The 14,073-nt window shown below is 42.0% G+C and overlaps 1 protein-coding gene, 1 long non-coding RNA gene and 1 pseudogene across 3 annotated transcripts in view; 1 reads left to right on the forward strand and 2 right to left on the reverse strand.

Annotated features, from left to right (window-relative positions):
- Positions 1 to 46: 46 nt before the first annotated feature.
- Positions 47 to 12,772, forward strand: LOC309868513. The gene is made up of 3 exons (XR_014313717.1): positions 47 to 139; positions 9,419 to 9,907; positions 10,756 to 12,772. It is a non-coding gene; the product is annotated as an uncharacterized lncRNA (long non-coding RNA).
- LOC309868509 (rab15 effector protein pseudogene) lies at positions 5,829 to 7,956 on the reverse strand (annotated as a pseudogene). Its single transcript has one exon. The product of its transcript is annotated as a rab15 effector protein pseudogene (transcript).
- A 241-nt stretch (positions 12,773 to 13,013) lies between the features above and the next one.
- The window catches only part of LOC309870259 (liprin-beta-1-like), a gene marked incomplete at both ends in the record, with an annotated part of 45,073 nt that continues 44,013 nt past the window's right edge, over positions 13,014 to 14,073 (reverse strand). Inside the window, 2 exons of the mRNA XM_082742443.1 lie at positions 13,014 to 13,040; positions 13,280 to 13,402. Of these exons, the coding sequence (XP_082598569.1) occupies positions 13,014 to 13,040; positions 13,280 to 13,402 (150 nt within the window). The remainder of the gene's footprint in view (positions 13,041 to 13,279; positions 13,403 to 14,073) is intronic.

Here is a 14,073-nt window from a genome sequence, read left to right on the forward strand (position 1 = left end):
ACTGCGCAGGTTCGCCCCACCTTGCCCCGCCCCTACGGGGGAAAAACAGGAAATAGGCGGGCCTGCAAAGTCCGCTTGGAGTCAAATGTGCAAGAAGATAGCCCCAAAATAGGAAAAACTAATAGAAGAAAACAAAAAGGTAAAAATTTTTTAATACATACATACAAACGCACTGAGTCCAAAGAGGACTGTAAGGGATGGGGAAAAAATGTGGCTTACAGAAGGCAAATGTGATCTGACTGGGATTTCAGATGACACAAGAGTCTGGCAGTTTACCTTAGGGCCCTGCTCCTTTGCCATTGCTGCCTTTCCACACTTTCTCGGTTTAAGGAAGTCTTGAGCTGGTGCAAGTGATATACTCTAAGAACGAGACCGTATCTGAGAGTAGTTAAAAGGATGGCCTCTAGCCAAACTACTTCTGTTTAAAACTTGACTTCATTTTTTCTTGGCTGGGTTGATCCTAATCACGTAAATATAGCGAAAGCTCTGGGTGAACTGTTAGCCTACAGTGAGCGCCCTGTGTGCATAGGCTGTGACTGTTATTAATGATTTCGTTAGCTCCTTTGTAGATCAGGTTAGAATTACAAAAAGACCTCATCAAGACCTCAAAAATAATGGTCATTCTTTCTTTTTTTTAAGGATTTTTTAAAAAGTTTATTTGACAGAGCGCAAGAGGGAGCATGAGCAAAGGGAGCATGAGCAGGGGGAGCAGGAGAAGCAGGCTCCCTGCTGAGCAGGAAGCCCCAAGCGGGGCTGGAGGCTCAATCCCAAAACCCTGGGATCATGATCTGAGGGAAAGACAGACACTTAATGACTGAGCCACGCAGGCGCCCCAATAATGGTCATTTTTATTTTTATTTATTTTTTTTTAAAGATGTTATTTATTTCTTTGACGGAGAGATCACAAGTAGGCAGAGAGGCAGGCAGAGAGAGAGAGAGGAGGAAGCAGGCTCCTCACGGAGCAGAGAACCCGATGCGGGACTCAATCCCAGGACCCTGAGATCATGACCTGAGCCGAAGGCAGCGGCTTAACCCACTGAGCCACCCAGGCGCCCCTAATGGTCATTTTTAAAATGAGTTTTTTTTTTTTCTGCCCTCCTCTATTTCAATAAAAAGTTGTAGATTTGTGTGTCTGTAAAGGAGGTGAGTTCAAGGTCTTCCTGCCTCGAGGCATTTTGGATTGAAACCTATTTTGACAACCCTAGGATGGATTAATGTACAACCATTAAAAAATTATCCTCTATTGTTTTTAATAGGTACTATAATATTTAACCAAAGTACAAAATTACAGTAACAGGAATAACTGGGAACCAACACGACTGACTCTTGGTAAGCATACCAAGTAGAGCAGGGGGGTGCAGGTGTCCCAGAGTAGTGTGTGTGCAAGCATTCCTTGTGCTATGGACATCAATCAGTATTGTTGGGGGGTGGGGGAGGGTAATTGGCAGATAGGGACAAGTATTCGTGATAATCACCATTCTCATCTTTCCTGGCCTTTTACCATCCCATAACTGTTCCAAAGCAGAAGTACAGTGTGTTAAATGGACTAGTTTCCTAGGGCTGCCCTAAGAAAGTACCACAAATTGAGTGACTTAAAATAACATTTATTCTCTCACCAGTTCTAGATGCGAAAAACCCCAAATCCAGGTGTTAGCAGGAGAAATTAATAAAAGGAAATATCATTTAAAATGAAGTCTAGAGGCCAGATGAGGGAGCTCTCACATCCTACCACTAGCCAGCAAGTACAGACCCCACCAGGAACAGAGAGTACCTTGCAGGTCTTGCCAGTGGATACCAGTTTACTAAGCCCCGCAGGAAACAGCCCAGTCAGGAAGAGACTGTCAGGATTAGCTAAGGAAAAGGCAACATGCCTCAACAAACTCCCAGTTTACTCTCTAGGACTTTTCATCCATAACAGCCCCTCCCAACTCCCTTCTTTGTAACAAAGCAGTCCTCTCATTTGTTCTCCATACATGCCAATGGTTTTGCTGTAGCATTCATGTCCTAAACTGCAAGTCTCTGCTAATCCCTAGTAAACTCATTTTTGCTGGTAAAATAATTGACAGTTTTAAGATTAACAGTTCCTTCTGGAAGTTCTGAGAATCTGTTTATGCCTCTCTGCTCACTTCTGATGGTTTGCAGTAGCTTGTAGATATATGGCTCCAATCCCTGCTTCTGTCTTCACATGGTGAGCTACCGTCTCCTCTGTTTTTAAGATTAAAAGTACAGCCTTTTGGTCAGATGGGTATGGGGTTTGAATCCAGGCTCTGTTTTTTTGTGTTCTGGAGAAAATCTAACATCTCTGAGCTTCAGTGTCGTGGAAAATGGAACCTTAAGATCTTCCTCAGAGCTGTTGTGATTTAAGTAGTTATGTTGCAGAAGGCAGAGTATAAATGGTGGTCATGGGGCCTCTGGGTGGCTCAGTGGGTTAAGCCTCTGCCTTTGGCTCAGGTCATGATCCCAGGGCCCTGGGATTGAGTCCCGCATCTGGCTCTCTGCTCAGCACGGAGCCTGCTTCCCTCTCTCTCTGCCTGCTTCTCTGCCTACTTGTGATCTCTCTCTGCTAAATAAATAAATAAAATGTTAAAATAAATAAATGGTGGTCATTGGAATTAAGCTCATGGTCAATACAGCTGTGATTTTTGTACTCTCCAGTTTGTATGTTCTAGGACAGTGAATTAATTACAAGACCTATACCATACAAATTTAGGGACAAAAGAATTATGAATCTTTACAGAATTACTTTATATTCAGGGATCTCTCGGTTTCTGAGCAGGAAGTTGAGACTCCTGTCCTCACCCTGCCCTCCTGTGTTTTCTTTTTGTCTTACTATCTCCCTAAGACGTTAGTGGACAGACATGACCAGAGTTAGAGGACCTAGAAAAATACTTACTGTTTTCCCAGACATCAAGTACAGTAAGGTTCTTTCTGAATTAAAAGAACTCATTTGCAATCCTGTCAGCAGGCAATAATATGTTTCATGCAGTGTAAACAGTAACACATGTACCTAGGAGTCACTAAGAATTACATAATTTTTCAGTTGGAAGAATTCTTAAAAGTGCAGTTGCTCACGTAGGATAAAAACTTTTTGTTCAGCTTTCTTACCAAATTATGGCCCTGCAAATTATAGCCAATGCTGCGTGGAATAATTTTAAATATTAAGGATTTTTATAATGGGGTTTTATTATATCTAAAACCCAGATTAATCCAGTGACTTTCTGTCAGAGAGCTACTTTTAGTTAAAACTTCTTCAAAACGTCTTAGTTAATAGCAAAATTCTTAATTCTTAATTAAGCAGAATTGTTAATTAAGCAATATTCTTAATGTTAACTCTCCAGCAAACTGGAGAGAGTGGGTATGGAGAGAGGGTGAGACTCCCGAAGGCTTAACTTTCTGTATCTCCATACTTTTTTACAGCAGAATGCAGATTTTTAAAAAATACAATATTTTTTAAATCAGCAAAACCTTCACATTTTTATTTTCATGAAAAAAAGAAGACATGGTACGTCTTTGATTTATATCTTCCAGTTGTTTAGAACATGGATATTTACAATTTGTACTAGAGTTCCCAAAATTATTGTTAGCTTATAATTTAGTATGGAAAAATGTTATCACAAGCATCATCTACTTCAAATTAATTGAACTCATCCCCATACCCTAACCACCTTCTTGATAGTTTCCTTGACACAGCATTGCTACAGATAGGGTCCACATATGCCAAGGAAACATTGAGTGTCAGGGTAGCTTCCAGGCTCATTCAAAGTGTGTGCCTTTATTTCTTCCCTTGCATCCTTAATATTTAAGATGTTTGGAAATACAGCATTAATTGTGGTAGATTTCATCCCTACATCCAATCATCAGCAAACGCTGTATGCTTTACCTTCAGCTCTTTTAACAGCTTCCCAGCTGCTCCCATGGGCTCGGATTTCACTCTTTCCTCCTTACAGCCTAGTCGCCACCCAGTAATCAAGTGAGGTGTTGTTTTTTGTTTTAAAGATTTTATTTATTTATCTGAGAGAGAGAGAGTGAGAGAGCATGAGAGGGGAAGGGGTCAGAGGGAGAAGCAGACTCCCCGCATAGCTAGGAGCCCAATGCGGGACTCCACCCGGGCACTCGGGATCATGACTTGAGCCGAAGGCAGTGGCTTAACCAGCTGAGCCACCCAGGTGCCTAAGAGAAATTTTTTTTGAAGAGTAAGTCTGATCAATCTGATCAAGGCATGTCTGTCTGTCCCTTTATCACTCACAATAAAATTGGGTCCTCACAAGGGTGATTTGCTTGTTTCATTTGCTGGGTACTTCAATTTCAACTCCTATCACTCTCTCCCGGGCTCCCTGGACTCCATTCACACCAGCCGCCTCTGCTTTGCTTTACACACATTGACTCTGCTCCCATTTCAGGCTCTGCCTTTGCAGTACTCTAAGCCTAGAACATTCTTTCCCAGATCTCTCTGTACTAATGCTCTCCCTTTTCATTCAGATCTCTGGTCAATTATCCCTTCTCAGAGGTCTTCCTTAACCTAAACCCCATATATAGTAGTACCCCCTTCACTCACTATCCCTTTATCCGTGTTTTCACATAACACTAGATATATTTTTAAGATGCATTTTATATAATCATATATTTGTCAATTGTCAGTCTTCCATCATTAAAAGAGAAATCGCCAAGAGTAGGGACTTTGTTCTTACTACTGGATTGGAAGGGTGTAGGACAACACCTGACATAAAACTAGGCATTTACCAATCATGTGAATGAATCTTTCATTTACATTCCTAAGCACTTTTTGCTTCACTTAGTTTTCCTCTCTTTTACTACTATTACAATTCCACCCAGGCTTTTAAGCAAAGATGCTTTTTATAAGTGGATACATGTTAATCATCATTACGAGGGATTGCTATAGGGGTCACTGTTTATTTATTTTAAATGTTTTTTTTTTTTTTAAAGATTTTATTTATTTATTTGAAAGACGGAGATCACAAGTAGGCAGAGAGGCAGGCAGAGAGAGAGAGAGAGGGAAGCAGGCTTCCTGCGGAGCAGGGAGCCCGATGCGGGGCTCGATCCCAGGACCCTGAGATCATGACCCGAGCCAAAGGCAGCAGCCCAAACCACTGAGCCACCCAGGCGCCCCTATTTTAAATGTTTTATTTGACAGGGCGGGTGAGAGAGCACAAGCAGACAGAGTAGTAGAGGGAGAGGCAGAAGCGGGGAGCCTGATGTGGGTCTCAATTCCAGGACCCTGAGATCATGACCTGAGTTGATGGCAGATGCTTAATCATCTGAGCCACCCAGGCACCTCAGGGGTCACTGTGTTTAACGCATAGGGAAAGTGGACACTTCAAGCAAGTCCCAAAGTGAATCCTACCAAGAGTCTGTGTGCGCAGAAAAAGCAGCTGGGGAGGAGATGGGATCAAGGGCAGAGCTCATAGGAAGAGAGGGAATGAGGTTTTGTTTAGGGGTCCTGAATCGGACTGGTGCTGTCAGTGTAATTAATCCCATTCTGTAGTCTCACGGACCAGCTTATCCCCCACCCTGCCACCTCCCACCCAAGCAGTAAAAATACATTTTACACTTTACAGTTCTAGACTTATTAAACAATTAAAGACTTTTTCTTAGCAAATCAAACTTCAAGGCTGACTTTATTTTCTCCTCTTATTTTTATTATTGAATAAATTAATTTTCCCTGCAATATGAGCAGGGTTTTTTCCCCCCCTGTTGTCATGACATTATATGCTTTGATCCAGGTGATTATTTTCTTGCAATGGAGGGTGGGTAGAGAAAAAAAAAAAAAAATCCCATGCTGGGATGATGCATGTGGATGAGCTCGCTGAAATACTTTTTCCTTTTTGCCTTACAGTCTCTTTGCCCACGTCCAGTTCAGAGGATGCTAATATAAACCTTGCCCACCTCTCTCAGCCCATCTTTCTTACTCAGACAGTTCCCCAGCAGCTTTCTGATGGGGACACACTCTTCCGTTTCCAGGACAAACTGTGCCACGGCCTTCCGTCCTGGCAACTGGCCCCGCACGGTCTCACTTTTGACACTGTCCAGGACTACTCCTCTGATGTCTTTGGGCTTACCTGGCACCCCAAAGATGATAAACAGGCCCAGTCAGTCATCTCCTATCAAGTGACAGAATTCTTCAAGCTTATCAAATCGACTTCTCTTCCTGGAAGACCCCCCTGCCCTGGATTCTGGAGGGGACATGTCACAGGGCTGAGATGCCACAGGAGGGAGGGAAGACATCTGCAGAGTTTGCACTGCCAGTTGAAGCCTGATCTGTTTGTCGGCTCCCCAGAAAGTCCAAATCCAGTCTGCCCCGAACAGTACAGCTTGGTGCTTGGTCATCTTGGTGGTGGTGAGCCATTCATCCACTCCCTTGTCTTGGCAGAAAGTGATGAAGTGGATTAAGAAGATCTCGTTCAGAGTGTTGGAAGCTGGGCACAGATTGCTCAGAGGATCTTCGAATCCAAGATACTCCCTCACTTTCCGAGCTGCATGGACTATAGCCTCGCTGACAACCTCACAGATGCTGGAATCCTCTTTGCTGTCCTTCGGAGGCAACTGTTGCGATGAGTTTTGCCCCATATTTCCTCTTCACCTGATCAATACTGCTTCCGGAGATCGAACGTATGAAGCTCATGCAGAATGACTTCTTCGGAGAAGTTTTACGGTGTTTTACAGTGAAGTCATGTCTGGTAATGCAGTCCCAGTTTTCTGACTCTGCATTGACGTGGCGTAGCTGAGCACATAGACACACAGCTAAACAAACATGCCCGGTCTCTCTGTTTGCCAATGAGGTGTGTTGTATTCACACATTCCTGCTGGTTTATTAAGTTAGAGATGATTAACTCTCACCAAAACATCTGTTCTTCTCTAGCGATGTTCACTCCACTTCTAATATTGGGCAATCTCTTCCAAGATAGGTTTCCGCTTTTCAAATTTTACTTAAAGACAGTATTTAGTTCTTTAAAGGAATATACATCTCCTTCTAAAACAAACTTCTTCAACTTTGATGGCGAGTCATTTCCCTTTGCTTTTCTAATAACCCCTCTGCTAGGATTCCTTACGCCCCACCCAGTCCAGCTGCCTATTTCCTTTTGTACAGAAATTCCTCAGAGCCCTCAAATTTCTACCTGTCGATATATGCTATAACCCTCCCCCATGAAATTTATGGGAGTTTGCAAATGATAAAGCATCTGTGTCACTGTTCTAATAGGTCAGAAATAAAGCCTACTGGGTATTCTGCACAAAGGAAAATAAAGTCACAGAGCATAAAAACAGGAGACAATTATCAACTGACTTTATTTCTTTTCATATGTTAAAACCAGCAGTGCACAATGTTTTGTAAATAAAATATATCTCATCAAAAAAATATTTAACTTTATCACATATCATCAGTTATGTTACACTGCCCTGAATAAAGAATATTTGGCATCTCTAACAGTCTTCTGGCATATTTTTTTTAACCAGGTTTGAATAAGAAATTGTTTTTCAAATGGTGACATATGTTCACATTAAAAAAAATACTAGTATGTAAGAGTCCAATACAGTTACCAGACAATGAATAGTAGAGAGTAGAGGATTATTATTAGCATCAGATCATTTTAGTCACGAATAAACAGTAATTTGGTATTATAGGCCCTTGCTGAAAAGCTTGGTAACCTGCTAAGAACTTGCAAGATCACACCACTGATATTCAAATAGAATTTATAAGCAAATCCATGGGCACATACTGAACTGCCTCTCCCCACACCAATTTGTGACGTGTCTTTACCATGTTGGCTATCGTGGGAAGTGTAGTAGTGAATAAAAAATAGGTTATTTTTTCGACTACCCCTAAAAATAATGATAAACACAGTAAGTTTTTGCCACCGCTATTTCCTTTAGAAATAAATGTCATCTGGGCCCTGTGCTAAAAACATGAATTACGTTTTCTCATCAATATATAGCCATTCTAAAACTCCTTGTGCAGCCTCAGCGTTACTGAACTCTGAGACGAAATGTTCAGATGCATATTCAGCTTAACATAACAAAATCCCATCCACTGATAGCCTGAGAAATATACAATTAATAACAGTAGGTAGATGGTTAGTATTTTGATGTCATGAGATACTCAGCAAGAAGGAAAATAAGCAGCTTAATACTGTGAAGGTTTTTGTTTGGGTCTGATTTCTTCAGAAATTTCTACAAATTTGGGGGGGAACTTCTGAATTCATTTGAGTTAATAGTATTCAAATGTCCCTGGTGTTCTTCCTTTTGAGGCTAAAGGATCCAAGATGAAGGCTGAAACTTTCAACTCTTCAACAATTAACTGGGTGATGTGTCATCAGAGAAGGGGCATTTCATATACCCTAATTTAGTTGGGATGATCAATATTAACTCATTTTTAATATCATTAAAATTCAGCTTGGAGAAGGAGAGATCATCCCAACCTTTCGAGGACCACTTGGTATATGACTGTTTGGAGCACTGCATTTGCTTTTCATCATCTCCTGTATGTCACAAAATAAAAGTTCTATTTTCTATGTACTAAATATATACACGTATTTAGAAAAATATATAAAATAGGACAAGAGGTGGCAAGTGGAGGTGGCTGCTGGCATTTAGCAGGCACGTGGAACACTTGAGGAAATTCCACATACGGATTTTGAAAGCATGTGATGTCCTATGCTGACAGCTACAGTGTTGTCACACTGACGTGACGAGATCATCCACGCACTGCTTCCTGATCCCCAAATCCTGGGTACTGTTGAATGGGAACGTGAAACGCTACAGTAAAACACGCATATTAAATGCAACACTTTAAATATATCACAGATTTTTACATTAAATAGAGGACAGACCACTACACTCTCATTCACCAGTGTCTCATTTTTCATGGCGTCTTCGGAATAGGCACACGCTGTCCCCCGCAACCCAGGCCTCCGTGTCCATTTCCGAGAAGGTGGAATGATCAATTGTATATAATCTGTTGTTTGTTCTAGATTCTTTGAGTTGTTTGAAAAATCAGGTGGAGGAAAGCCAAGGGGCTCCTCATGCTCGTCCAAGTGCTCAGATTAAACATTGGAGTCCTCGTCAGTGATGCCGGCACTGGGGAAACGGGCGGCAAAATCCCGAAACATGTCGTCCTCCTTTAACTTGCGCTGGAAAACAAGGGGATGGGGTCATGAAACAGGAAGCAGGAGCTCGGCACGACACTCGCTCCGTTAAAACATGCAGTCCTTTGGGGTTATTTTAAATATCTTTTTAGAATAACATTTTTATTTTAAACTTCTTCTCATTTTTAAAGATTTTATTTTTAAGTAATCTCTACCCCCAACGTAGGGCTCGAAGTCACAACCCCATCAAGAATCGCACGCTCCACCAACGGAGCCAGCCAGGTGCCCCTGTAGAATAACATTTTAACTTCGTTTTACAGACTTACCGTTAGATTGTTGATGCCTTCGGTGAACACCCGTATCTGTCTCACTGTGTCTTCTGAATCCTCCATCTGTAAAGAACACACCCATCATGTGACCTACTCGGTTGCATCATTTCAAAGAAAGGACAGCAAAATGAGAAGTCGAAGAAGAAATAATGCAAGTGATATGAAACGGGCTGGGAGCAACAGAACACTTCTGGGGATACCTCCTTTCGTTACAGCAACCAGAGGCTAAGAATGAGCCAAAATGTCCCTTTACTGGCACCTCTAGCCTAATGCTCTGATATTGACAATGACATCAAAGGATTGGTGACTAGGGGGCAATACTCAAATCCAGGACTTTGCATTGAAAAAGACTACATGAGCTGTGTATTTCCACTTGACTTAATACACAGATTTCCATAACACAGAGACAGTATAACATCAGTGAGCAGCCCAGCCTGGCAGCTTGGAAGCCCAGGTCTTCAAGCTGCTCTTCTATCTCAGGTGAGTTACTCAGCCTCTCCGTGCCTCGGTTTCCTTCCCCCTACACTGAGGATGACAAGGCTCTGTCAGTGAAAGCTGACATACGTTAACTGCTGAGGATAGTGCCTGGGACATAGCAAGCAACTGGGAATCTATTGACTATTATTTTCTTATTATATTTTCAGATATTAGAGAAAAAACTGATTAGTAGACACAGTGCATCAAGTTTCCATTTAGTGTTTCATGGCTGGAGGAACTTGAAAGAAAACAGGCATGTCCTATTGCCTTTACCTGCTCCAACCAGTCCAAATCATCTTCGTCATACAGACGCGTGTCCAATCCAGGTTTAAATCCCTTCTTAGAGGTACTTCCTGATGGATGTCCCAGTTCCATAGGACAAATATATTTTTCCCTATCTTCCTGTCTCTTCCTTCTCAGTTTCCAAAAATTGCCGAAGGTAAGTTTCCTTGGCTTTAAAAGAAAAGCAAACATCCAGGGATTTAATAAAACTCATATGGCAGAGAATTGAGAATATGCATGATTCAAATATTCACTCCATTTACAGAGAAAAGCAATTGGATGATTAAATTGGTGTGACAAAAATAAAAGCACCCTGTGTGTGTATGATTGATGTGCCCAAATATAATAAATGATCCAGATTATGAATCTCAGAAGATTAAGCTTGTTCTACTTATTCACCCCAATTAGCTGCGCAGTCACGGTGATACGCAAAAAAATGCCAAGAGCCTTAGTTTTTGATTAAACAGGACTTAATGCAATGATATTTCTCAGGGATGAATCCAGTTTTGCAAGGTTTTCCCATCTCAGATCAGGAAAAGAGAATGGTCCTAACTGTGTTTTCTTTTCAGGGGAAGCTAGGATTATCCTGTATGCCCGCTATGCTTCCATAACAGAACTGAGGTTGCTAAAGGAATCCTCGCTTGTTTGGAGAGAGAATTTCTAATGATACTTGGAAGAGAAACTCCATCTGAGTCACTGCATAGTCCCTGAGACTATCAGTTCAGCAGACGGTGATCAGGCTGATGGTGAGAATTTAAATAGAACAGAGTCTTTGAGAAGTTTCAAATCTGGCAGATCTCTTAAGAGAGAAAGGGAGCTAATGAGAAAGTGTCAGGCAGGTAGAGGAGGTAAAAGAGAGAGAGAGAGAGAAATATCTATATTTCTATATATAAAGAAATTAGTACAAATTTGCAGAAGAGCTGATAAACTCTATCTCCACATTAAGTTGGTTGAGATAACAGACTCATAAGAGTTCACAGAGAAATGATTAAAAAGAAGAAAATGTAATCTGAATTTGGTATGACCCATGAATCTGGGTATACCCAGAAACAGCCATTCTCTGTTGGTCTACCTTGAGTCATTTCTTAAGTATCTTTTTCTAACTTGCAAGATTGGTTCATTGCAAGCCAGACAAGTTGAATCTGTGTGAGAAATCTTCCTCTTCTGCTGGATTTATCCATAGAACAACTGCAATCAATGTTTGAGCCCAAGTCATGGACTCTGCATTGGCAATACATTGACTGCATCCCAACGTCATCTTCTTCATCACTGTTAACTCTAATAGAATAAATGTGAGCAAAGGTTCCCCCAGAAAGACACTTGCAAAAATGCATTTTCTTAATTACTCTTAAAGATGCACAGACCATTAACCCATCCACAAGACTCAGGAAACTCCAGAAAATGGGACAGTCAGGTCAAAACCAAGCCCCAGCTTTAGTTTTTGCTTTAACCAGTTATTAGAAGACAGAAGCCTAAACCAACCTTCACTTTGGCCTTGGCTGTCAGGAGTACATAATCTGGTAACTCCATGGCATCACGCTTTTGGTGCTGGGCCTCGGCCCCGATCAGAAGGTTGAAATGAGTAGCCAAATGTCTTCGCAAGAGGGTCTTACTTGGTGGGATGTTCAATAGCTGAGCCATTGTTTCTACATTAAAACGAGGTTCTAGAACCTATAAAAAAAAAAGTCATTTAAGGCACTGTGTATCATGCATGTCTGCCCTGCGCTTTGTAATTGGCAAAGTTCCTTCATTTAGTCATCACCAATGATCCCGCAAAAGCCCAGAGAGACCGAGCATGGACTTTGATTTTCAAGCTATAGATCTTTATTTTGCCTAAGCCAGTGAGAAGTAGAGCCGTTCCCAACATCCATGCATTCCAAAGTTAGGGCTTGTAGCTCCCCAAAGTGGAGCCTTTGGAAGGCGACTCCTTATATCACTGTGCAGAAATAGAATCTGGATGTGGCAGGTGTTTCACGCCTTTGGTGCTGCACCTCACATGAGAACCGGTGGCCAGATGGTCACATAAGATAAGAGACAATGGATTGAAATCTGATCTAACCCTACATGATACAAATACATGATGGGGAAAAATACTCGGAAAGTAAAGACTCCCTAGAAATGGTTACAGGAGGGCTCAGTTTGATGGTGCTAGGATTATGACAAGCAAACTGATAATGTCCTAACTCATTTGACTGATGGAAACAAAATGAGAAGTCAGTTTTTCAATTAAAAGAGAGTTTTACCATGAGCCCACCATGGACACCACTGCCTCTGAGATTGGGGGCATATTCTGCCAAGTCCACGGAGCGCAGCCACTCCATCACCCGGTGATTGGTCCACTGCTGAACTTCGGACGGGGTGACGCTGTTCTGTGAGAACAAACAACCACCAGGAGCTTCAGTCATGAGAGACTGTGGGCTCTGAGAAACACACAGAGGGTTTTGGAGGGGAGGGGGGTAGGGGGTTGGGTGAGCCTGGTGGTGGGTATTAAGGAGGGCACGTATTGCATGGAACACTGGGTGTGGTGCATAAACAATGAAATCTGGAACATTTTATTTTTTATGAAAAAAGTAAAACAAAATAAAAGGAGCGTTAGTCCATTGACTGTGGGATCCCAAACACTCAAACTGCACCTTCTACAAAGTCTGCCTTCTAGAGCACAATTCCCTCGACATCCCACTAAGTATTTACAGAAAAGGTGAAAAGGGGTCTGCTAATCTCAGTTTTGTTTTGAGGCATCCGTGCCAGTGTTCCAAGCTTTTTTCACAAACTCATGAAGCAGTGCTTTAGGAAAACAAGTCTCTAGAGTGATATTTAACTCTGTGGCTTAAGGAGGCAAGAAAATAAGAGACACCTGAGAAAAGGAGGGAGGGAAATTAAAACACAATCTTTGTGGTTACACAGGTAGACCCATCACAATGGGGGGGATATAGGAAAATAAAGCCCGAGAAGGTAATGAGGCTGGACTTGAGGCTCTGAGGATGGCAGAAGCCTTCCCTGCCGGCCCATGAAGACTCGTGTGTCTGTTTTGCCCGCACAGCTGTCCCGTGCATGGAGAGTGCATGCAGCGGGAATCTCAACCTCAGGTGCTACCTCGTCAGACGGCCGCCTCCCCAAACAGTTCGGTTCAAAGTTATTGATCCTCAGGACCTGGATAGCCCTTTTGATACTGAGATGATGTAGCACACTCACGACCTTCAAAGACAGTAAGTCATCCTGAAAAAAAAAACAAAACAAAACAACAACAAAAAGAGGAGTTCACTGAGCTGGCCTAGAGCAGGAGGACCTTCTCAGGGAAATTTCAGAAAACAAGTAAAACTAGGAAACCCCTCTACCAACAGGCCTCGAGCGCTTGTATTTTCAAACCCTTTATTTGGTAACAGAACACTTTTTTTCCTGTTCCCAACAAAATCCTCTCCAGGACCCCAAATTAAAAACAACCACCAAAAAATTAGTGTTGTATCAACAGAAGCCAAGTTTCACCTGTTTCTCTTCCGGACACTTTGAAACAGGATCGTGAGACCCCACAGCTCTGTAGAGCACAGTTGGAAAGGAATTGGCTGGGTTACACTTTGATTTGGTGTGATAAAGCAAAGAGTTAAGAGCCCATGATGTTCAGTGAGGACAGCAGAACTAGGTTTGCTGAACTAAGGCACATCACCATTTGGGAGAAAATCAGAAAAGTATCTCTGTTATAGTATTCCCCAAGCCTCAAGGAATCTCTAGTTCTTGATTATTATGCTCTATCCAGCAGAGTCTGTGATCGATGAGAAGGTTTTGGTGAGAGTTAAAGAGAAAGGAGACATGAAGAAGTTATTAGTAGCAACATGTATCACCATCAGTTCCTTCCAGGTGTAACTTTCCTGTCTGTGGTTATTGGGAACATT

Source organism: Mustela nivalis, assembly GCF_964662115.1.
Source record: "Mustela nivalis genome assembly, chromosome: 7".
Classification (NCBI taxonomy): domain Eukaryota; kingdom Metazoa; phylum Chordata; class Mammalia; order Carnivora; family Mustelidae; genus Mustela; species Mustela nivalis.